Below are 25,248 nucleotides of genomic sequence, written 5' to 3' on the forward strand. Positions count from 1 at the left end.
GATTCCAAAAAATCGTTTACTATTAGCTGCAAAAGACAAAATAATTTTTCAATTGATTATTTCGGGTAGTGCATTTGTCTGGACCACTTTCTAATTAGCGTTATTCGAAAGCCTATTGTTTTTTCTTTGAGTACTGCAAATATTGTTCAAATCAATTTAGTGGAACACATTGGAAAATTGAAAAGTACAGAGCAAGTACACCCGCGCGTAACGCAAATAGTACCCTGCAATTGCATAGAGTTCGTTCGGACGCAAAACAGTGCGCGATGCGCCGAAACGATTCTTAAGAAATTCTGAATGCGAAAATATTTATTTTATAGTTATATATGTATATATACATATGAAATAATGATATAATGAAACATTTTAGTTTCAACAAACACAAAAAAACTTTTTTTTGAATGATAGTTGTAACATTGTGACAATAAAGCCCTTATTGTGACCATTCTTTATCAGTACTACAATTTCATTTGATGTAAAAAAATATATACCTCTAATAAAATATAGCTGAATGTACTTTGTATAGTTTGCTATGAAAAATAAATAAAAAAAAATTTATGTAGAAGCTTTTTGTATAGTACTTCAGTAATTTACAAAAATTATTACTGAAAGTATTCTAATAAGCATTATTTTTATAATATAAAATATATTATTTAATTCATTCCGAAAATTATATTATTTATAAATATAATATTTGTATCTTTTGTGTGGTTTATGCGAAAGATCGTGTTTTTTTAACTAATTTTGTATTAGCTAATTCGCATCTACTTATAATATAGTGACATTTCAAATGCATTTAATTTCAGTATATATTTTTAACTTTCCGTAAGTAAGTTATTGTAATCGTTCAAAAATCGCAATCGAAAATGTTTGCACATCTTCACGTTTCGAAGGTTTCTGAACATTTTGGAACACAATAGAAAAAATTTATATGTGAGTATGTGTATTTGTGTTATATTTCGTGTATGAATGATGTAGTGAACATTCGATTCCTTTTTATGCAATTTCTAACTCCGCTTCATTAAGTTTTGTTCATTCACTTTTCAGGCTAATATATTTAAACGCCATCGTTCAATTTAAGAGCACTTTTATTTTGTCTATAAATTCGAATAATAAAAGTTACAGTATTTACAATAATATATTTGAAAGCATTCAATATTCTTATTTCATTATAGTACGGGAAGTTCCAGTAATTTGCCTTAAGGCACGATACACCACTAGTTTTAGTGATTTAATTAATATAGTAAAACTAATAATGTCTAAAAATTTCAAACTCCGTGAATTTATACATATATGACTATAAAATAAATATTTTCGCATTCAGAATTTCTTAAGAATCGTTTCGGCGCATCGCTGTTTTGCGTCCGAACGAACTTTATGCAATTGCAGGGTACTATTACGGTACTATTACGCGTTACGCGCGGGTGTACTGGCTCCGTTTTTTTCAATTTTCCAATGTGTTCCACTAAATTGATTTGAACAATATTTGCAGTACTCAAAGAAAAAACAATAGGCTTTCGAATAACGCTAATTAGAAAGTGGTCCAGACAAATGCACTACCCGAAATAATCAATTGAAAAATTATTTTGTCTTTTGCAGCTAATAGTAAACGATTTTTTGGAATCGATTGTTCTACATAATGTGGTCTGAGTCAATGTGAGTAGAATCACGTAAAAATTTTTTCGATATCTTTTATGGTTACGCGAAAAAGTGAGTTTGAAAGAAGGGGCCACTTTGGCATATTTTCAATGATATCTCGGCCATAAGATGAGGTACAAAGTTGAAAATTGGTATATCGGTTTTTATTAAATAGACCTATAAAATGGTGTATAAATTATTTAAATGCCAGGGTGGGGCCGATTCTGTATGGCAATGCGCCCATACCCTTTGTATCCAAACATACACACATACATACTACATAAACGCATACATACACACGCACATACATATATTTTTTTAAGGTATGCCAAAATGGTCATATTACAAAATTATCATCTTCAATTTTTTGCGATTAGTATAACTTACCCTTCGGGAAGTTAATTTTTCAACTAATGACTGCGAATACCAAATGTTTAATCATTGAAAATAATTGCTATGTATTTATAACACTTTTTAACACTATTCATTAATTTTACTGTAAAATTTTTTTACACATATCAGTCATGCAATAATATTTTATACTTTTAATCTTACATGTCCTAGATTAATTTTATCACCTAACTGTACTCACAGAAATTTATCATTTTAAGAAAATAACAGTAGGAATAAAAAATAACTGTTTTCAAAAAAACTCTTAAGTCAAACTTCAACAAATTAATGCCTCAACACAGCATCAAATCCAACATATATTATCCTTATTTTAAAAAAAATTGCTATAATAATAATTTTAAATTATTTGTTTTGGACACAGTTTGATATAGTCGAAATACATCAATCAATTATTTGTTCAAAATTTTCGAACTGGGGAACAATATCTTAACCAAAAATGATTTAACAAATTTAACTTAGAAATCTCTAACCAAAAAACGGGGCACAAAGGTCCAATTTCACTTTAAGTAATCATAAAGTCTAGTCTAACGAACTACAACATAATACATAACACGTATCAAACAAAAAACTATCAAACTCTGTCCTTTTTTACTCCATATGCGGGGTAAAATGGGACAGCTAGTTGGCAAACAGATCCAATGTCTTATTTTTCTACAATATTTAACCAAGGCAAAATATAAATTTCATGGGCACATTTTTGACAAAGATAACATTGTATATAGTATTTCGTCAACTTGATCTAGTATTTCGTCAGGAATATTTATCAGCAAAGTTGGAATAACAATTATTTATTTTATTTCTTGTAAAATTGTTTTTCTTAACTGAATTTACATTTGTATTCGCTATTTTCCATTGTTTACACCTTTACCAAGGTAAAGGTTCAATAGATTCTTTTTACCCCTTCCAGATCAAATGTATTATAGGGGTTATATAAAATCATATGTTGAATCTAACTTCAAATTAACTATTCATTTTAACTTTAACATTCAAATATACTATACAACAATTAAATAACGTATACTTAAAATTATATTAAGATTTCGCAAACTAAACAAGAATGCTCACAACCAAAAGAATTAATAACCAAAGAGAATACTTTTGTTGTGGATTTTCAAACATGACCGTTTATGTTCTGATAGCAACGTTGATTGATTTAACGCGATGGCTGGTTACTTATATTTTTCCCTCTACTCTTAAATGTTAAAAAAATGCCTAACTTTGCTTGTTTTGAGGTATTAAGTTTTTGAAATAATTGGTCTTTTTTTAAGTCTAGTTCATATAGAGTCAAGATCTTTTTACGTTGTATTTTTAATTTCATTTATATTTGAATAAAACTTTTTTTGTAGAAAACTTCATTTAAAAATAAATGTAGTTTTTTAGAATATATATATATATAGATAAAATTTATATTTAATTTGAGTTTCACAAGAAAAATGTCAAGTAAAATCATGTAATCCAAGTATCGCACATCGCACAATATAGTGTGGGCGGTCGCCAAGTTTCAGAAATATTCCTCCAAGAATTGATTCAATTTTAGATAAAAGCATCTAAGTAACTGTATTATTATCGATCTATCAATTTCTATTGTAATGGAATTCAATTCGACGAGTGAAATACGTTTCTGAAACATTACTTTTATATATAAAACTTTGTAGTATCCAAGTAATATCAATATTGAATTTAATGCACCACATTTAGAAATTACGTTCGAAAAAATTCATTGGCTATTATTCTAACGATTAATTTTTATTTTTAGGTTTCATTTGAGGATGATCAATTAGATCAGGAAAATGGAAACCACATGAACTTGTGGGCTGACAACAACAGATTGTGCTTATAGTCACCTAAAATGAATAACCAAGAAAGATTTTATTATTAAGTAACATATAAACATATCTGTACAAAAACAGTTATAACGATTTATAATAATTTTAATTATTGTAACCTAAAGTAGAAGATTATATGGATTTTTTATATTATGTATGTATATAAAACGTGATGTTATGTGACTGATTTATAAGTAATTGACCATATTTGTGAATATTTGAATATATGAATTTTAATTTAGTTAATATATATGCAAAATCTCTATAATTGTTATTAATTAATTTTTAATGAATGAATATTATGTATGTTAAACGCAATTTTAATGTAAGCTATTTTGTGTAATAAACCTTTAATTATATGTTCAATGGATTTATCATTCAGATGATAATAATCATAATCAGTCAATTATTTTATGACATTTTGATCAATAGTATGTAACTATATAGTAATAATTGTTTTCATGATCATGTGTATAACTATTATTCATAATTTTGAAACATTGTTTTATATTATATATGAAATTACCACTTACTCGTGGATAAGTGGCTAGAGCGACAGGGCCTCAACCAGAGGTCCCGAGTTTGGTCCCGCTTCGAGGAGCCTGCGTCAAGCAGGACATCCGTTTTCACTTGGAAATGATAGCAATATGTTTTGCTGCATTTAGAAAATATTTTCCATGATACATTATTATAATAACATCATATATCACACAGACATGAGACAACTGACCATCTGTAAAACTAACTTAGTATTAAGTCAAATTAGCCTAATAGCTTATATGACTTCAAGTTCACATTGCTATTCAAAAACAACAATAATAATAATAATAATAATAAAATATATGTATTATGTATTATAATTCGTTAAAGGTTCAAATATCCAGAATTTAATTATTTGAAACTTGTATAGATACTAAGAGTAATGTGTGGTGTATGTGAACCAAAATTTAACTTTTTGGTGACGTTTTCTTAAAAATAGCTGCACCGATTTCAAAAATTTTAAAAGTGGAAATTTTCACTAAATATCTAAATCTCAATTCCTTGATTAAGACCACTTCACATCTTGATTAAGTCAATTATTTACACATATCGGGAAGTTCATGCCACTTGCTCTAAATCAAAATATCACTTACAATTAGTTTCAATATTCCGACTTCCGTGTGACTAAAATATATAATGATATATAATTCTGAATGTGGAAGTATGCAGCACATAGCGAAAGGGGTAACTACTGCAAACAACACAAATAGTTTATCTTTATACATATATATATATATATATATATATATATATATATATATATATATATATACATTCAGCAGGACTGAGAATCGGCTGACATCAATTTTTCATGTCCCTTACTAATGAGGATTTGTCACCTTATAATACATTTATAATATAATATATATTATAACATATATTAATAAAACATTACAATTATAATTATGATTATGGTGTATTTACAATAACGTGAGACTTAAGTATAGAAGTGAATTAAGCGCTTAATATATCTACTGATCGTAGTACTTTATTTATAGAGCAAGGAAAAATATTTTTACTTATCAACTTTTCATATGTTTTCAAAGATTATGATATCGCAAATAGTAGAAAATTATTTTTTCTGGTTATTTTCAAGTTTTAATATCATATTTAGAAAAAATATCTAAACTAAATTGTATAGATTAACCAAAATTCTTGTAGCTATTAGTATTTGATAGTTGGCAAAAGCAGCTCGCCTTTAGGCTAATGCAAATATGTTGAAAACGTTCACATTATGTCCAAAAATTAGTATTTGATATATGCAAATACAATTATCATTTGTCTCTTGCAATCTTATTTTGCAAATACTGATTCACAGATTTTACTGTGGATTTCAGATTTCAATCTACGTACTAATGCTACTAATGTGATAACTGTTTTTAAAACCATAATTTCAGAAACTTTCCTAAAGACATACAATATCCAATTGTACATTATATGCCATAAATTCACATAAAAATGTAATTATTTTCGCTATTTCATATTTGAAATTTTAAATTTCGCGTACGTATTTTTGCAGTTAGTCAGGTGACTACAAATCGGCACCTTTCGTGAAACATCGTACGATACCGTAATTGTTGTCAACTCACCTTCAAATGTCACACTGTCATGGCTTTCGCGTTCGGTTTTACCCGCTTTTTGTATTTGATGAACAAAATAATTGAATTTTGTTTTTAGTGAATTAAGTGTTTACATTGAAAATAAATTTTATAAATAAAATATGACGGACCAAAATCGTGTGCGCAAGGTAAGTGGTTATATTAATTATTTGTACAAATGTGAATTGACGTTATTAAAATGGTTTATTTCCTTTTTAAAATAAAGTACGCTAAGAATTATTTTTGTGTTCTAAGTGACATATATAATCGGCTTGGTATAATAATAAAATTCACTTATAATATCAATTATTACGGATTATTTGCAAAGCAAATAGAAAGTATAGTACAGTAGTATTATATTTTTGAAACAAATTAAGCTAAACAAATATTACTTAAATAATTGTTTTTTGATATTAATATTTTATGATGACAGTTTAGCTTTAAGTATAAAATTTTTACAGAAGTTTTATATAGCTTATTATTTCCAGTATCGGCTGATTCAATACTTTATTTAAAATACATAATTCACGCTATTTCATATTATCATACAGGGCTGGAAAAGAAAGTATTAGTCTTTTAGTTTAATAAAATACCTTGCACAAGTGTACATTTTAAGGAAGAAATATTTGACGATTGGTTTCCCCAGGTGAACAACAATATCTTTATTTTCTGTTATTGTTTATTCAAATTTTACTTTAGCAAGGCACATTAAGACAAACAGTTAGGGAGCTACAGAATTTGAGGTTATCTGTAAGAATATTCTTTGAATACAACTTGTTTAGAATTGGGTGTAATAATAGAATACATAAAACTACTTTTGCTAATGACGTTTCTACGCTGTTAACTTTTATTGTAAAACATGTCATTTACTTCTTTTTATAAATTATATTTTTATTTTCAAAGTTACATTTTCAAAAAAATGCTCATATTTATCATTATTACTTTAATACAAAAATATTTCTTTCATTACCACACTGCCTTTATGCAAGACAGTTAATTTATGCTTGTGCAATTGAATATTCATTTGCATTGTGTGCAATCAATATATGTAAATTTAGTTTCTAATTATGTACATCAATATAAATTGGTGTATAATCTATGCACTGATCATTTTGTTTATTTTTTTATTTACAGCACAAGTCCAACAAAACAAAAAAGCTGCTCAGAACAATGTTTTGCAGCATAGTCATGCAGCTATTAATACTGTTTCGAAAATTTTTAGATAAATTTATTGATTATATTTTCTCTTTGTACTGGTCGAACAAAGAACAACCATTATCTCCTTTGGAAGATGACTATTTTGTAATGGAGAGTGCAGTCAGTATTGCTAAAAAAATTCGTGAACGCAAGTTAACATCTGAAGAAGTTGTAACTGCATACCAACGCAGGATAAACAAGGTAGGATTTCATAATAAAATTTTTTTTGAGTGTTTTTTTAAATTTGATAACTTTTTATTTAATACATTTGTATTATGTCTTCTTTCTTTAACAAATAGAAGTTTGTTTCTTATAATAATGCTTAATTTATACATATATTTGTTTATTGTTTCATATCATTTTTAAAAAATGTAAATATTATTAATACATTGTCATTTCATTGTCTATTGATAGCAGATAAAAGTGGTCATATCTTTTATCAAACACAAATATAAATATTCCAAATGAATTTGCAAAATAAAGATCTGAAATCTCCATCATTTGAATCATTTTCAAGATCAACAATTTAATGTATGAACAATATTAAGATAAAATAAAAGTTGTTAGATGAATGTGACTGTATATTTCCTTTAATTTGTATTTATTATTAATTGGGAATTGTTATCAAAATTGGGATGATTTATTAGAGACTGTGGCCTGATGAAAGATCACAATTAAATATTGTTGGTTAATAGGATATAAAAAATTATTTTTAATGGAACATTGTATACTGGTCTAATTTCAGGTCAATTATATCTTAAATGCTGTAGTCGACATGAGATTTGATAAAGCACTAGAGGAAGCTAAAGCCATAGACAAAAAAATTAACAACGGAGAATATACTGAACAGGACTTCAAGAATAAACCTTTTTTGGGTAATATTTAATTATACCTAAAAAATTTAGAACTATTATTAGAGATGAATTAAAAGTTTTCGAAAATTACCATTTATTGCTTCATCATTGTAGAATTATCTCTAAAGTGAAAACATAGTTTAAATATTACAAAAAAAAAAAATCTAACAAAATAAACTTAATAGGAGTTCCTTTTACAACAAAGGACTCCACTGCTGTTGAAGGATGTTCTCATACTCTTGGATTAATTTGTCGAAGATATATGCGTGCTGCTTCAAATGCTGAAGTTGTAAGATTAAGCATAGAAGCCGGAGGTATTTGTTTGGGTGTCACAAACGTTCCGGAGGTGAACAGATGGTAGGTACATTATAAAAAGATTCAGCAATTAATTAAACTGTAAAATATAATTGTTTAACTATGTAAAAATATTTTTAAGAAGTATTATTTCTAAATTCTTTTATTTACATTTTCTATTATGTAAAATGATATCAAATTTCATTAGGCAAGAGACATATAATAATTTGTATGGTTTAACTAAAAATCCATACAAATTATCTCGTACTGTTGGAGGCTCAAGTGGTGGCGAAGGTGCTATAGTGACAGCTTGTGGATCAGCTTGGGGATTAGGAACTGATATTGGTGGCTCTATTAGGATGCCTGCTTTTTACTGTGGTATATTTGGTCATAAACCAACATCAGAGTTGACTAATATGAAAGGTGATTATGTGATCACATTTACATTGAATACTTTTTATAATTAATGCAACTATGTACACTAACAATTCTATTTGATTTTTAAGGTTGTACATTCCGAACTGGACAGGAGACCAATACAATGGTACAAGCTGGTCCTATGACTCGTCATGCTGAAGATCTTTTGCCCTTGCTAAAAATTCTTGTAGGTGAAAAATGCAGTTTATTGAAGTTGGATACTCCAGTTAAAATGAAGAATTTAAAAGTGTACTATATAGAAGAAAATCGCGACATTAAATGCAGCTCTGTATGTCAGCCATTAAAAGAATGCCTAAAAAAGTAAACTTAATTATAAGACATGTTATTTTCTGATACCTACCATATTAACACTTTTATATTTCAAGGGTTGTACGTGAACTCGAAACAGTATGTAATGAAGTAAAGCCTGCATCAGCTGAGGGTATCGAATATTCATTTAGGTTATGGCGCTACTGGATGACTAAAGAACCAGCAGATTTCGCAACACTTTTGAATAACGGAGATGCAAAAGCTAATGGCATTCATGAACTGCTCAAAAAGGTAACAATTCGAATATTGAATATGAGTGATGCAAATTTTTACATTATTATTTTTATAGTGCATTGGACAAAGTGATTACACCATGGCTTCTATTTTGAGTTTGCTTGATAGCTGTCTACTAAAGCCAGAAAATGCCAAATGGGCTGAAGAATTGACAGAAAAGTTGAAGTCATATTTTGAGGTTGCTTAAATTATTTATATAGAGATTATTATTGCAGTATTATATAAAAAAAAAATGTTTCAGGAATTATTAGGCTCTGATGGTGTCCTGATATACCCGAGCACAACTTTCACAGCACCTTACCATTATTCAGCATTTTTAAGACCATATAATTTCTCATACTGGGGAATATTCAATGTATTACATCTGCCTGTTACACAAGTACCCCTTGGATTGGATAAAGATGGACTTCCATTAGGTGTTCAAGTAGTGGCTGCTCCATACAATGATCACCTTACTATAGCTGTAGCTTCAGAACTGGAAAAAATATTTGGTGGTTGGGTCCCACCATTTGAAGTATTACCTTCGTAATTAGTCTTGTTTGTGCGCAAATTTTTTAATTATAGAAATTTACATTGTATATGCATTTATGTTGCGGGATATTTTTATGCTTCTGACTGCAATGTATATTTTATTTTATTGGTGCTTCACATTCCATGTCAATCTTACATTCTTATGTTTAATGCCTATAAATGGTGCTTGTATTAATATTCTTATATGTATGTTTTAAGATAAATTATGTGTATTGTAATATTTATTTAAACATGTTTTACAATTTAATATATGTATATTTTGTTAATACTAATTTGTTTTATTACTTTGTTGCATGTTTTAAAGTATTAAATCGTTCCAGTTAGAATCATATGGTTAAAACTGTATGTATGAATTAGAACAATAAGTCTAACGAGATGTCTGATTCTGGTTAGAGTCCTTAGGGGGGCGCCTCAATTGTCAGTAAGGAGCCTGTTTTGTATTTCCGTAATGCTTCGCTAGATGTCTCTGGTAATTGGCCGAAGTCGATAATAGTTCGCGCGTGCGACGGCGTGACCACCCGAGAAACGTCGTCGGCGCTCGAGCGCTTGCTATCGAATCGAATCGAATTCAGTCCTCCTGTCAGTACTTGTTCTTGACGCGTTGCAATAGGGTATTAATGTGTTGCTCCAATAATTTCTATTTTAATTGATTTGTGCACTATGGCTGAAAGTGAGGTAATAAATAACAGTGTTCAATTTTTTGAGGGAGTGGAAAAACTTCTCGAAATTTGGTTTGCCCCAAATGAAAAGAATAAAATGGCAGATTTGCGTAAAATACCAAGGTTAGTAGCAGAAATTTCAAAAAATAGTATTAAAACAACATTAATTGGTTCCGAAAATTAAGTTATGTTACTATTTCTATATTTTAACCGCAACTTAATTCATATATTTAACAGAATTCAATATATTGTGTTTATAATAATCTTGTAATCAAAAGCCGGATTCGTAGATTTTGCAACTGTAAATTTGTTGAATAACGATTAAAATAGAAATATATCAACTAACTTTTTGGATTATCATTTCATTGGACAATATATTTATACAATTGTAATGTGAAATATATTATTGCATAAATTGTTAGTGGATGCATATTATGCCATATTATCTATATACAAAAATCATATTCTTTCTTCCGTTGACACTTAACAGTTTAAATATATTTATTTATATAATGGATTGTAATTTATATATAGATGCTGCATTAATTCATTCTTTAATTCTAATTTTATATACAAAGTTCTGATAATTTATGCAAATTGTTTATTGACATATAATTGTATTTATTCATACGCAATTTAATTATATATATATATATATATATATATATATATATATATACCACATAAACGAAAACAAACATTGCATAATTTTCTAATCTTTTCGGAACCATGTAGATAAACTTAGAAACTCAGGTAGGATGCTTATATTTATTTGTTTGTGGCATTATATATATATATATATATATATATATATATATATATATTGTGTTTTTGGGCAAGAAACAGTCTTTCTTGTAGTATCGAACGTTTCGAGCTTTTATTTGACTCATCTTTAGTGCATATAAATGATTAAAAGAAAAACACAAAAATGCGAACACTAATTATTATAGCACAGAGCTATATGACAAAAAAAGCTTTTACTTCAATATTCAAATAAAATAAATGAAAAGATTTATAAAGTACAAATAAAATAAATATAAAATTTATTTTATTTTAATGCTTAATTAAACATTTTTTGTTATATAACTATGTGTCAGTGTTTGCATTTTTGTTTTTTTTTTCAATTAATAATTATTTGTATACATTGCTGCTACAATGAAGACATTTTTCTTTATTAAATTCTGTTAATTATTGGATGAATGTCCAAAAACACTTAATATATCTTTCGCCACGTAAAGCATATATATATATATATATATATATATATATATATATATATATATATAATCTGTCTACATATTATCTTGAAAATATACCATATTTGATACAATTGCACCAACAGTTCCCAAAATGCATCAGAATTGTTATCTTCATTCTAATGCTGAAATATCAAATGAGTAGGAAATTTTCATAGTATAAAGTCATATCAAAGTACATAATCATTTTATAGATTTTTAGTAAAAAACGGATGAAAGCCAAAATATTAAGCTAAATTAGTTTCCTACTATATATTGTGAAGCAGTAAAATATTAATGAAAATAGCTCGACTTAATTCAAATTTTGTATTTGTTATGTTTTGCATTGGATATAAAATAAATCAACAACCAAGCATTATCTTATTTAATCCACATGCATGTAATTTTCATGTACCACTCTATTACATTACATTTAATAATGCAGAATATAGAAATTTTTGCTGACCTTAGACATCATGCTATTTGTGAGCAGAGGATTTTTGTAATATGCAATTATGTTAGCTACATCAACTTTTAGACATTTTGATCGATTTGAAATTTCTTTTGATTTGCTTATTATAATATCTTTAACATTTTTTGTTTTTAGCTCTATTGACGTTTTATTTTCACGTAATTTTGATCTAAATTTTCAGATTTTAATATTATACTTAAGATTCTTAACATTCTTTTCATTCCATTCGCATGTTTGACCTAGTGCAACTATTTTTATGTAATAGTTATAGAAATGTATACAATTTGTATACATTATAATACAAATATATAAGTATATAATACAAATACAAAGTATCAAAAGTTCTCTTGGTTTCCTTGGATTGAATCTTTATTAATTTTGACTAACAAGTTATGTAACTTTTGAAAATGTTTTCAAATATTCATGCGGACGCATATTCACATCCCTTAAGTAATCTTTTGTCTTCAAATATTTACATCTCGAGAAACTCGTATATGTAGTATTTAATGAAACCCAAAATTAGGAGAGGAATGAATATGACAAATTTCTTAAAAAATATGTAAATATAAAAGATGATATTTTGAGCAATTATTTCTATGATAATCTTTTCCTATTTTTTTCTATCAGTTTACAATTATTTACTTCCTGTAGGGTAAGTAATCGCAAACACATTTTTCTATACCTTTATGTTTCAAAGGGTTCGCAACATTTTGACAAACTTTAGAATAAAGAAGGTTAGAAACGTACTCCAAAGGTTTCGTAGATAGAAAAAAGGTTTTAAATAAATAGCGGTCAAAAATAATCATTAGGCATATGCACATCAGATTATAAAATATTTTACAGAGATTTTAATAATAAGTACAAATAGTTTAAAGCCGGCAGTTTAGGTTAACCGACTTGAATGGGTTTCTTGAATATTTTCAAAAAATTTCAAAATTTTCAAAGTAGACCATATTTTTTAATGTCAAAATCTGAAAAAAGGTTTTTTTTTTAATTTTTAAAAAACGCAAGTTTTTTTTAAAAAAATCTACTAAGCTAAAGTATTAAAATTAAAATTAAATATTAGGTTGTCAAATATCTCCCTTCCGCCTTTTTGTATCATAAACCAAGAGCAAAAAAGCGGAAGGGAGATATTTGACAACCTAATATTTTAAATTGCGGTACGGGAAGTACCAGCAATTTGCCTTTAGGCACGCACCACAAGTTTATTTTTTTAACTTCCCGTAGGGCAAGTTATAGTAATCGCAAAAAAATCAAAAATGAAAATGTTTATATATCTTTACGTTTCAGAGGTTTCTGAACATTTTGGCATACCTTAGAAAAAATGGATGTATGTGTGTGTGTGTGTGTGTGTGTGTGTATGTATGTATGTATGTATGTATGTATGTATGTACGTGTGTATATGTATGTGCGGATACAAATTTTCGTCGACGATTTCGGAAACACGGATCAACCGATTTGAATAATTCAAAAAACATTCGATTCGTATTGATAAGGAGACGTGCTGATTAGTTTTTGGAGAAGGCAGGTCTAGTCGTTCCGAAAATACGGGGCAAAAAGTGCCAAAAACGGTAACTCAGTTTTTAAGAGAACGGAACGTCCGATTTGAATAATTCACTTGTATTGACAAGATGAAGAACTGATAAAATTTTCATGAAGGTAGGTCTAGCGGTTTCGGAGATATGGAGGAAAAAGTAAAAAAATGAGCCATTTGGCGGTCAAAAATGATCATCAGACATATGCACATCAAATTATCGGATATTTTATAGAGATTTTAACAATAAGTATACATTTTGTTAACATTCCTATGGGTTCCGTACCAATGCTTATGCGTTAGACAGCGACGCGGCGCTTACGCGCCTTATATTTTGTCCCTATGCAGTTAAAGCAGTACGATTGCTTTGAAAAAAAAATTTAGATCTTCCACAATATGTCAAAATAGAGAAAAAAAATTTTTTCAAAAAAAAAAATTAACAAAAAAAAATTTTTTTTTTAAATTTTTTTTTTCAAAAAAAAGTAAATTTTTGTCCAATTTATAGTTTCTCAAAAATCTTATTTTTTTAAAGTAAATTTTTTTCAAAAATGTTAATCGTTTTTAAAAAAATAATAATTTTTGGTACGGGAAGTTCCAGCAATTTGCCTTAAGGCACGATGCCTTAATTGCCTTAAGACAGAATTCCACTTACAGCTAGTTTATATAGAAATAGGAAATCATCTATACTTTTTATTTTTTATTTCAACCTGTCAATCAGCCCTTCAATAGCAATAACGCCGTAAAGAATATGTCAAATGCATGTGCCTTTGCTTTCTAAAAATAATGTTTGCTTGTCGCCGATATATTGAAAGAGAACTTATTCTAATAAATACTGCTTTTGGATTACATATTATTTAATTTTAACTTATAAATATTTAATATCACATTCGCTCTGGTGACGTTTAAAACGTACCGGAATCGAATCGCATTCATACCAGAACTAGTGGTGTATGGCATCATGCCTTAAGGCAAATTACTGGAACCTCCCGTACCGTAACGAAATGTTCGAGAATATTAAAGATTTTCAAATAGATTATTATAAATACTGTAACATTGTCTAATATTTATAAGAATTATGTAAACTGAATTGCAAAATTGAATTTATTTATTTAAAGCATATAAGTGAGCTTTCGAACTTTAGCGAGAATTAAAATAAAAATCTGAAATATTTTCGATCTACGAAAAAAAAAATTTTTTTCATAAGCAATTGTTTCGTCAACACGAGCAGAAAGTTTTTTGAATCATGAAAATCGGATGCTTTGTTCTCTCGAAAACTGCCATTTTTCGTACAGTTAGCTCGGTATCTTTGAAACGGCTGGACCTGCCTTTGCCAAAAACTAATCACCTCTTCTCCTCATCATTACGAACTGAATGTTGTTTAGATCATTCAAATTGGATTCTCCGTTCTCTCAAAAACTCGATTTCTATTTTCTACACTCTTTGCTCTGTATCTCCGTAACTGCTGGACCTGCATTTGCCAAAAACTAATCAGCACATCTCCCTATCAATAGGAATCGAATGTTTTCGAAAACACACATGCACACACACACACATCCATTTTTTCTGAGGTATGCCAAAATGTTCAAAAAACTTCAAAACGTCGAGAAATGCAGAAATGTTCAATTTCGATTTTTGGACGATTACAATAACTTACTCTACGGGAAGTTAATTATATATAAAGAAGCATCTCGTAATATTATGCATAATATGTAAAAATAAAATCGGTATATGTACAACACGAGGTCACGACTTTAAATGTCTTAATATCTCTTCACGAGGCGCTCATGTCACTTTATATAATATATTATATACGTATAGTAATATATGTATAGTAAAATGTCATTTCATTTTTTTGCACAATGTTTTTTTGAGAAGTTTTTTATATTTTGACGTGAGACATTATATAATTATATTATATAATGTACATAATTATATAGTTTTTATTGAATAAACACCAATTTCTGTGAAATTTTCAACTGCTACTACGTTGCTTCGAAAATATAGATTCACATTAATTCTACTGATCTATTTATATATATATATATATATATATATATATATATATATATATATATATATATATTTAACTATTTAATTCATTTTAATATATATTTAAGTTGTTCATATTTAACCCGGTATAAAAAGTATACCATACAATCGATTAATAAAGTCCTACTAAAAGTCAGCTTATGATTATGATTAGATTAACAATAACTTGTCGTCCTGGTTTTGACCTACAAAAAATATGGTCACCTTAGTCATGATTCGCAATAATCCTCCGAAATGGTTGGACCTATTTTTATGAAATTTTGCATTTGGACCTATTTGCATTTCTTCTGTGTGTGTGCTGATTAGCTTTTGGCAATGGCAGGTCCAGCAGTTTCGAAGATACGAAGAAAGAGTGCACGGAATAGAATCGTGTTTTTAAGCGAACGGATTGAGTGATTCAAAAAACTTTCTGCTTGTGTTGACAAAGCAATTGCTTTTGAGAAAAGATTTTTAAAACTTTTTTTTTCTAAATTTTTTTTTGTATATCGAAAATAATTCGGATTAGCAAGTTCTAAAATTAAGTTCACTTATATACTTCAAATAAATAATTTTAACTTTGCAATTCAGTTTATATAATTTTTATAAATATTAGACAATGCCCTGTTATGTTTTTGACATAATTTTAGTTCAGATTTTCTTGAAATTATACAAAAGCTTAAATATTACTTAAAAAAAACACAATTTATTTTTATCAAGGGCTGTCAATCCCTCTAACACTTATTTTCTTTTTGAGATCAAATTTCTTTATTTTAATGCGCTATTGAAAAATACATTTAACACTAAATTTTCACCTTTCTACCACAAATTATTATTTCATAAGTCATTTTAATAGTTCAATCATTTCACATTTAGTTCGATAACTTCAAATTTTGATCAAAGTTTGATGCTTATTATGATTATGATTTTAGCTTATGGAATAGCTTAAATATATTCGCTCTGAAATGTTTAGCTTATCGTTGAAACATTTTCAAACCAATTTTTAGATTTTGGAAACGAAAGGTTATACAAAATATTGATCGATTCTTGCATAATCGCAACAATTTTTGAGACTATGCAAATCTACGCCAAAAATGAATGTTCCGATGCTGCTTCGTAATTGAAAATTAAATATTAAAAGTTAATGATTTAATGAAAAGCGCGGTAATGATAAATCAAAACGTTGAATCTCCAAATGTGCCAATACAATTTAAACTAAATCTTACATTGCGGACACGGTTAAACAAACGTTTGCCGGACCTGCTAGTATATATATATATATATATATATATATATATATATGTATATATATATATATATATATATATATATATATGTATGTTTATTTTGCAATACGATACTTTAGTGCCTATTTGTATACCATGGTTTATCAGTATAAATAAGATTATTTATTTACAATATTCGAATATCAAATTGCAAATATCTTCTGCTAGTTATTCTTTAAACCTTCAACATTATCATATATTTATTTAGTTAAATTTGTTATAGTAATTTTCCACCAAATAAAGGTTGGAACTATAACCCTTAGCATAAATGTTTGCAATTTTTTTATTGTTAACTTCCCGCAGGGCAAGTTATAGTAATCGCAAAAAAATCGAATATGAAAATTTTTATTTATCTTTACGTTTAAAAACCTTTTGAACATTTTGGCATGCCTTAGAAAAAATGGATGTTTGTGTGTGTGTGTATGTGTGTGTGCGTGTATGTGTGTGTGTTCGGATACAAAATTTCGTCGACGATTTCGGGAACACGGATGAAGCGATTTGAATAACTCAAAAAACATTCGATTCGTATTGATAAGGAGAGACGTGCTGATTATATATATATATATATATATATATATATATATATATATATATGTTGATAGTGTTTAAATTTGACGTTGAAATGTATATATATACATATATATATATATATATATATATATATATATATATAATTGGAAACGTTTACGGGATATTGCTCGTAATAAAACACAATGAATAGAATGACAAAAATATATATATATATATATATATATATATATATTTATTTATTTATTCAAAAGAAAAAATAAACTTTTGTAACAATTTTTTCAATAAAAACATATTATTAATAAATCAAACAATACTAATGTGACGGATGTGTTTGTTTATTTTTACACAAATAATTAAATCTAGGCTCAATTTGAGTTAGTGCAGATCGTAATAAATTTTCAACGTTTATTAAAGTTGGACGGTATTTTGATTTTATATAAGTTAAGGTGGAAAAGGCTGATTCACATAAATATGTTCTACAAAATGGCAGTAATTTGTTCATTGCTATTTTCGATAGTAGTGGATATTCTGATTTCATTTCTATCCAAAATTCATGCACAGGCACTTGAGAAAATCTTAGTCGCAAGGTAGCATCACTAGTTAATTCGGCAAATTCTTCTTGTGCTTTTAAGTTTAAAAAATGATTTTATCAAAAATGTCTGCCAAATAGCATAGCTTGAGAAGCCATAAATTATCGTGAAAATAATCAAATTAGTGCATCGCACAAAGACGCCGATTATAATAAAACTACAATAGTATTTTGTATGATTTTTATTCGTATTTATATTTGCACGTAGTGTGTGTACTAATTTTAAAATTTTATTTATAATGACTGAAAAGTATCAGATCTGCGTGACCCCCGTTCAGTAGCCTCGCGACCCCCACTTTAAGAAACCCTGACCTAGAGGGTAGTACCACCTATAACCTTGGCCTGAAAGTGTGTATTCAGTGAAAAAATTAGTATTGAATAAGCAGACAATTGCGTTTTTCTACCTGCTGTTTACCTGCCGCTGCCCGTTCAAGCTCCCGGGAACTCTATTATTATGATAAAATTATCATGACTGTTGCGTTTCTTCACTATCGCAACTTCATGATTGTGTGTTATTTGAAATAAGATTATGGAAAATTTTGACACAGGATATATCCCGCTATAGGATTAGATTACGGTTTATGGTGATGTTCTCTGTAATTGCGATTCGAGAAATATAGTTGCTTGTAATAATAACAAATATTGTTGCCTTCACCCAAAGGCTGTTTTATAACGTGAAATATTTTCCAATTTTTTTATATTTTTGAATTAATGTTTTATGCTATTTGTAATGGCAAGATACAACATATTTTTTTAAAAAAATGTTATATAATTTGAATGTTATTATTCATAATATTGAGATTTATTATCGTTATCAGATGAAATAATAAAAAATCATTAATATTTATTTTTTGTTAAAACCAAGTTATCATTTTCTCTTAATATATTACGACTATACTTTTAATTCGCTTTAAATTAGCGATTTTTGAAACCTAATGATTGGACAAAATATGTTTTATAAGTCTCATTAATATTATTTATCGCATAGAATTTAAATTTATTATGTGTTAAATAATATTTAAATACTTTTGAAAACACAAAAGGTCTTATGTCTTATTCTTAATTTTAAAGGGATTTTACAATATAATAGCTACATTATTTCAACGCAAAATATAAATTCTATGAATGCATTTCTACAGAGATAACACTGTATGTACCCTTATCTGTCCGCCAAAAATATATATCAGCAGATTTTTTTGAATATGTCATTTATATCTTGTAAAGTTGCTTTTTTTAACTTAATTTGCTTTTTATTTACTATTTTTTTGCCAGGGTAAAGGTACAGTTGATCCTTTTTACCCCAACCAGGTGTAAGCTTTTATAGAGGCCATGTAAAAAAATCTGTTGAATTTAACTTAAAATTAACAATACATCTTATAAATTAATTAAATAACGCATACTTAAAAATTATGTTAAGTTCCAAACTCGCAAAAAAAAACTAACAACGGAAGAAAATACTTTTGTGGATAGTTTTTGAAACATTGCCGTTTTTCTTTTTCTTTTTCTTTTTCTTCCTACTTTCAAATATTGTTGATAAAACAAACTTTACTTGTTTTTGAGATATCGGCGGTGGACTTTTGTACCCGCGGACCCTTAAGGCCGTGCTCTCACTCTATATACTTTTTAATTATCAAGTGTTATACTTATACATATCATGCAAATTCTTAAGACAAAAATATTTTTATTGAATAAGATATTATGTTATACTAATGATTAAGTGAGCTTATGTGATTTTATGATTTTTTTTCAAGTAATATCAATATTAAATATTCTTCATATTCTAGATAACAAATAGCATAAATACATTAACGTTATAAATGAGTAATCACTTAAAATACAATGTTATAAAATTTTATACAGTATGTGGGAATGGATTGCACAATATATGCGCTAAAAATAAACATGGTTTGTGAGATGATAAACTTTTATTTTCATGATATGAGTGCAATACCAATACATTTATTATGCATTATTGCAGCAGTATCACAGTTTCTATTCGTTGACGAATTTTCATTTGTACTTTGTTCAAATATTTTTGAACTCTTTATAACGTTCAATAGAATGTTTTTTAAAAAAAAACATTTAAAATTATCTAAATAGCTAATCTTCTTATTCTTATTAATTCTATTTTTACACATATCGGCAAGTGTATGCAACTTTCCTTAACCAGTTAACTGTGGCGCTCACATCGAACTGTACGCACATTTTTGGCGTCCGATTTGAGATCATGACGAGTATATTCGTCAATCACATGATAAGTTGCGCAGGTAATATATCAGAAAAATATGGGTTCACTCAAATTAAAAAAGTGCATTTTACTCATCTGTTTTGTATAAAACAGATTGTAATTAATAAAAGAAATGAAAAAAAAAATCCGTGAAATATTGTACATGTAAATGTAAAAAAGTAAGAATAATTCTTAATGAAAAGCAAACTGCTTATTTCAAAATAAACAGTAGAAAGCGATATTTAAATGTAGACAAATTTTAATTTTTATGATCAAGGTGAAATGCCATTTACAAACACTCACTTTATATAGTCATTGCCTCAAAATATTCTAAATATCTCGAAACTTCAAAATATATATTTTCTTTAAAAAATTTAATTCAAATTCACTGTTTTATAGCCATAACTCGTTAATACACACAATTATGTGTCACATCTCTATGACGTGTATAATCGTCAAACACAGTTAACTGGTTAAGGGTCGAAGCTGTACAGGAGATTATGGAAAACAGCATTTATATTAGATATCACGATAATATAATGAAACACATTTAATATTAGAATCTACATCTATTAGAAGATTGAAGAAGAAACAACCTATCGATCTAATATACTAAAATTGTAAAAAAAGTAATAATTCGGCAGTAGTTGGCGTATGAAGTCAAAAAATACAGCTAAAAGGCATAAATGTACCACAATTAGTATATGACAACTACTAGGTTGGCTTCTCAAACAAGCCATACACTAAGTATCAAAACAATTACTAAATGTCCTCGTGATGTAAACAGATCATAATTTAAAAATTAATTATTAACTAACAATTATTAAATATAATCGTTTGTAGGATTTTAATGGTAATGATTATGGTTTGTTTATATTTTCAGATCAAAATGGGATGCTTTATTGAAGATAGTCAGATGCGAGATTATAAGCTTTAGCAGAAATGATCAAGTTGATGCCTACGTATTGAGGTTGGTTATTTATAATTTATATTTTGATTTTTATTATTTTAAATGTGGTTAAATTTATTTTTGTGCATAAAATCTATTTGTCAGTTAAAATTCATTTTCATACATATAATTTTGATGTGTTTTGTATAGTTAAAACGTATAATTTTTTTCTAATAAATACTGAATTTAGTTTCTAATTTCCTATTTCTCAAGATTATAACTCACTACGTTTTCAACCATTTTTTTAATTATTAATATTTTTTTATGTTTGCTTACTTACCCTATTAAACAAATTACTGTTTATGATGTAGTTATTAATTTATTATTGCTAACAAATCAACAAAACTATAATCACTTAAAATGTTTATAAATAATAGTTTAACATGCAGTGTCGTTTTTGTTTACTATTTTTGTCGAACAGCGTGCAATTTGCTTAATTCATTAACATGACTTGTCAATGTTGTTAAGCTTTGTACTGACGTTTCAAATGTTTTGAATATATGTTTATATACTTATTTTATGTAATATAAATTGTTTAATATTTAATTAGCTCCTGTGATATAACTGTCTATATCATTATATATATATACTTAAATATTACTTTATTTTTATAATCAATTAAGTCCTTAAAATTTTCCTTAACAAACTTCAAAAAGATTAATCAAAATTCGAATAACCGTGTAGGAGTTTCCATTCATATATATATATATATATATATATATATATATATATATATTAGGGTAGTCCTTAATATGATTATTAATTTTCAAAAAATTAAAAAATGTTTTTTAGATATAACTTAGCGAACAAATTTATGAGTTTTATTCAGAATTCGACGCTTTACGAATCAATTTATAAAAAACCTGTTTTGCAGAGGGTCGAATTTTCAATAAAAAATTACACGAATTTTTACTTTTAATTCATTTGTCATACCTAAAAAAATTGTTTTTTCAAATTTCAAAATTTTTTCCATGCTATTTTCATACGAAGTTTGATTGAATTGCCCACTATGTCAAAATTAATATTAAGAGCTAAAACTTTCAGAGAATGGTTTTTTATCAATTGGGAACCATTTGAGCCCTTGGGAGCAAGGATATTCGAAAATGTCCTTATTAAGGACCACCCTAATATATATATATATATATGTATATATATATATATATATGTTTGTATTTTAGAATTGCAACAAATGCGTAAGATCTTATCATTATAAGGTTTTCTCTATAATTAACATTTTTCAATGTTACTTTTCTTATATTTCATCAACTTGAAATTCAACGGATCGATTTTGTTTTCTGGTCTGCACTTTAGCAGTTTTTGTTGCCTCGGTTTTTAAAATAATCTACTACTATTTCGTTAATACTATGATAAAAAAAATTGAGTTATTTTTTGCTGAAAAATATTGCTTCTCTATCTATGAGGAATGTGACCAGGGTTTGTAAAATTAAGATACATAGTTCTACGAAAGTATAGTTACAATTGCTTACTGGCTTGTCCCGGTTAGTATATATATATATATATATATATATATATATATTAATTTGGAAATATGAACAAAACAACACTTTTTGTCTCATCATCAGTGTGTTATAATTTAAAATTTAAAATATGGAAACCTAAATTAGCATTATGTGTTATCCGTTACAAGTCGTTCAATATCTTCAATATCAATTGAACGACTTGTAACGGATAATACATAATGCTAATTTAGGTTACACACTGATGATGAGACAAATCTAGTGTCGAAACGTTTGTGAAAATTATTATTTAATAAATTAGTGCAAAAAACAGAGTGTTGTTTTGTTCATATTTCCAAATTAATATCTATTTATCCACGCAGAATACATTTGTTATATATATATATATATATATATATATATATATATATATATCACAACTTGTTTATAATCTGTTTTTGTTGTACATGACTTAAAATAGTGGTTAACCATTTTCTTTCTGTTGACATTATGCTAGATATACATATTTTAATAGTGATGACATTTCAATTTATTTTATTAAACCAATGTATGGTATAGATGCTGCGATCAACCAAACTATGCTGATATGATCGTGCAGTATTTCTTTTTTTAATGTTGCATTTTTCTATCTTCGCTTTTGCATTTTGCATGTGCCTAAATTAAAATAAAATATTTTGAATTAAAACTAACAATAGTATCCATTACTTATGATTCTGAGTAATTGCGACTCCCTGTTCTGCGTTACCGATTTATTTGCGTCACTAATAATTTTCTTAGAAAACATATAATTAAAACGTCGGCAGTAATTGAGTTAGTGTATCGTGAATCAGCATAACATATTTTTAAAAAGTTTGTAAGTATTAATTAAAATGTATAATAATCATATAGTGTTATCAGTTATTTTCTCTCAAAATTTATTCTGTTTTGACAGCCTTTAAATGAGATGAAGTGTTTTTCCGTGATCGGTTAACGGTGGCCCTTGGGCGCGTGCCAAAATAACGAGCGGTATTGAATGTAAATATTTATTTTTTATATTTTTATTTGCACTTTATTCCAGTCAATAATATTCGATTGATTTCCGTGTTATTTAATCAAATATTTAGTTTTCAAATATTATTTAATAGTTTATCGAAATAACATTATCAGATATCTTTTTCGATTATTCTGCTGTGAAGCTTATGATTAGAGATATATTTATAAATAGAGTCTAATGATACTAAGTCCGGTTTGATAAGGCTAAAAATAGGATTTCTTTTTTCTACAGAATCTTCAGCAATTATTTAAGACTGCGCTTACTATGTGTATCGTAATTGAAAGAAAATCATTTCAGTTTAGGTTTTATTATATATGTATCTATAAATAAAGAAATGTGAGACTTATTTTCGAGCCGTCAATTATGTAAATAAAATTAATATTATTTTGTTTTCAAAAGAAGTTAAGAATGGTTTTATATTCAAAATCTTATTTTTTTCGTAGAATAATGATACTAAAAGTGTTAAAGAATTTATACTATTTCAATTTGCTACAAAGGTCTTAATTCTGTAAGTTTGTAAATAAGTAAATAATTTGCAACTACATAGTATTATTTTTGGAGCTGAAATTATTTATTGACGGGTATTAAAATTTTTCATAAGCAATTTCTCAAAATATGTTTATTGCACGATTTTAGGAAATTAATATACGTTGAATTAATTTAATTAATTTTATATACTATTTATTAAAACATTTTATTCTATAACTATTAGTATTTATATTAATAAAATTTTATCTCATCATACGAAATATTAGATAAGGAAAACCCTAAACCATCTGCTTGCTCATGGTGCAAAATATATATACTCGTATGTTTGCGTACTAAGTTTCTGAAAGTTTTAATAAATTTTCTAATTATCTGTTATATGCCCCTAACGTACAGGTTTGGCAGACCCTTTTTATTATTTATAAGCTATATTTAAAATTATTATGTATCTTTAATATAGATTTTTGTAATTTTTTTTACGTTGCCTAGAATGCAAAATAAAGTAGACAACTGTCAACTTTTACATTAGGGCTACATTAGAACGACTGGGCCAGAATCAGAGGTCCAGCTCTGAGCTGCCTGATGTCAAGCAGTAGTGACTTTGGTTTACACTTGGAAATATAGATAGCAATAGGTTTTCAAGCGGAAATAGACTTATCCGGCATTGCTGCATCTATAAATGTTCATTAGTATTACAGAAATTGTACTAACAGAATTCATCACACAGAGATGAGACGGGTTTCCATATGTAAAACCGACGTAATATTAAGTCAAATTAGGCTAACAGCGTACAGGACTGAAGTTTTGATTGCTGTTCAAATAATATAATAAAAAAAACTTTTATATTAAGCATAGTAATAATAATAAAGACAAA

General features: G+C 27.3%; 3 protein-coding genes across 3 annotated transcripts in view; all 3 read left to right on the plus strand.

Annotated features, from left to right (window-relative positions):
- Positions 1-3,998, plus strand: part of LOC113377168 (low density lipoprotein receptor adapter protein 1-B-like) — a 250,074-nt gene extending 246,076 nt beyond the window's left edge. Inside the window, exon 6 of the mRNA XM_026617391.1 lies at positions 3,806-3,998. Within this exon, the coding sequence (XP_026473176.1) occupies positions 3,806-3,889 (84 nt within the window). The 3' untranslated portion in view covers positions 3,890-3,998. The remainder of the gene's footprint in view (positions 1-3,805) is intronic.
- Positions 3,999-6,024: 2,026 nt separating this feature from the next.
- Positions 6,025-9,961, plus strand: LOC113377432 (fatty-acid amide hydrolase 2-like). The gene is made up of 9 exons (XM_026617750.1): positions 6,025-6,162; positions 7,148-7,411; positions 7,956-8,085; positions 8,250-8,421; positions 8,567-8,781; positions 8,865-9,096; positions 9,162-9,336; positions 9,395-9,517; positions 9,581-9,961. The coding sequence occupies exons 1-9, from the start codon at positions 6,136-6,138 to the stop codon at positions 9,866-9,868; spliced, it is 1,626 nt and encodes a 541-aa protein (XP_026473535.1). The 5' UTR covers positions 6,025-6,135; the 3' UTR covers positions 9,869-9,961.
- A 441-nt stretch (positions 9,962-10,402) lies between these two features.
- The window catches only part of LOC113377230 (S-adenosylmethionine decarboxylase proenzyme), a 97,894-nt gene continuing 83,048 nt past the window's right edge, over positions 10,403-25,248 (plus strand). The window contains exons 1-2 of the mRNA XM_026617470.1: positions 10,403-10,652; positions 21,312-21,398. Coding sequence (XP_026473255.1) covers positions 10,531-10,652; positions 21,312-21,398 — 209 coding nt within the window. The 5' untranslated portion in view covers positions 10,403-10,530. The remainder of the gene's footprint in view (positions 10,653-21,311; positions 21,399-25,248) is intronic.

Source organism: Ctenocephalides felis, unplaced genomic scaffold (genome assembly GCF_003426905.1).
Source record: "Ctenocephalides felis isolate EL2017-DRISC unplaced genomic scaffold, ASM342690v1 CF-g0.4_SCAFFOLD_01886, whole genome shotgun sequence".
NCBI lineage: Eukaryota > Metazoa > Arthropoda > Insecta > Siphonaptera > Pulicidae > Ctenocephalides > Ctenocephalides felis.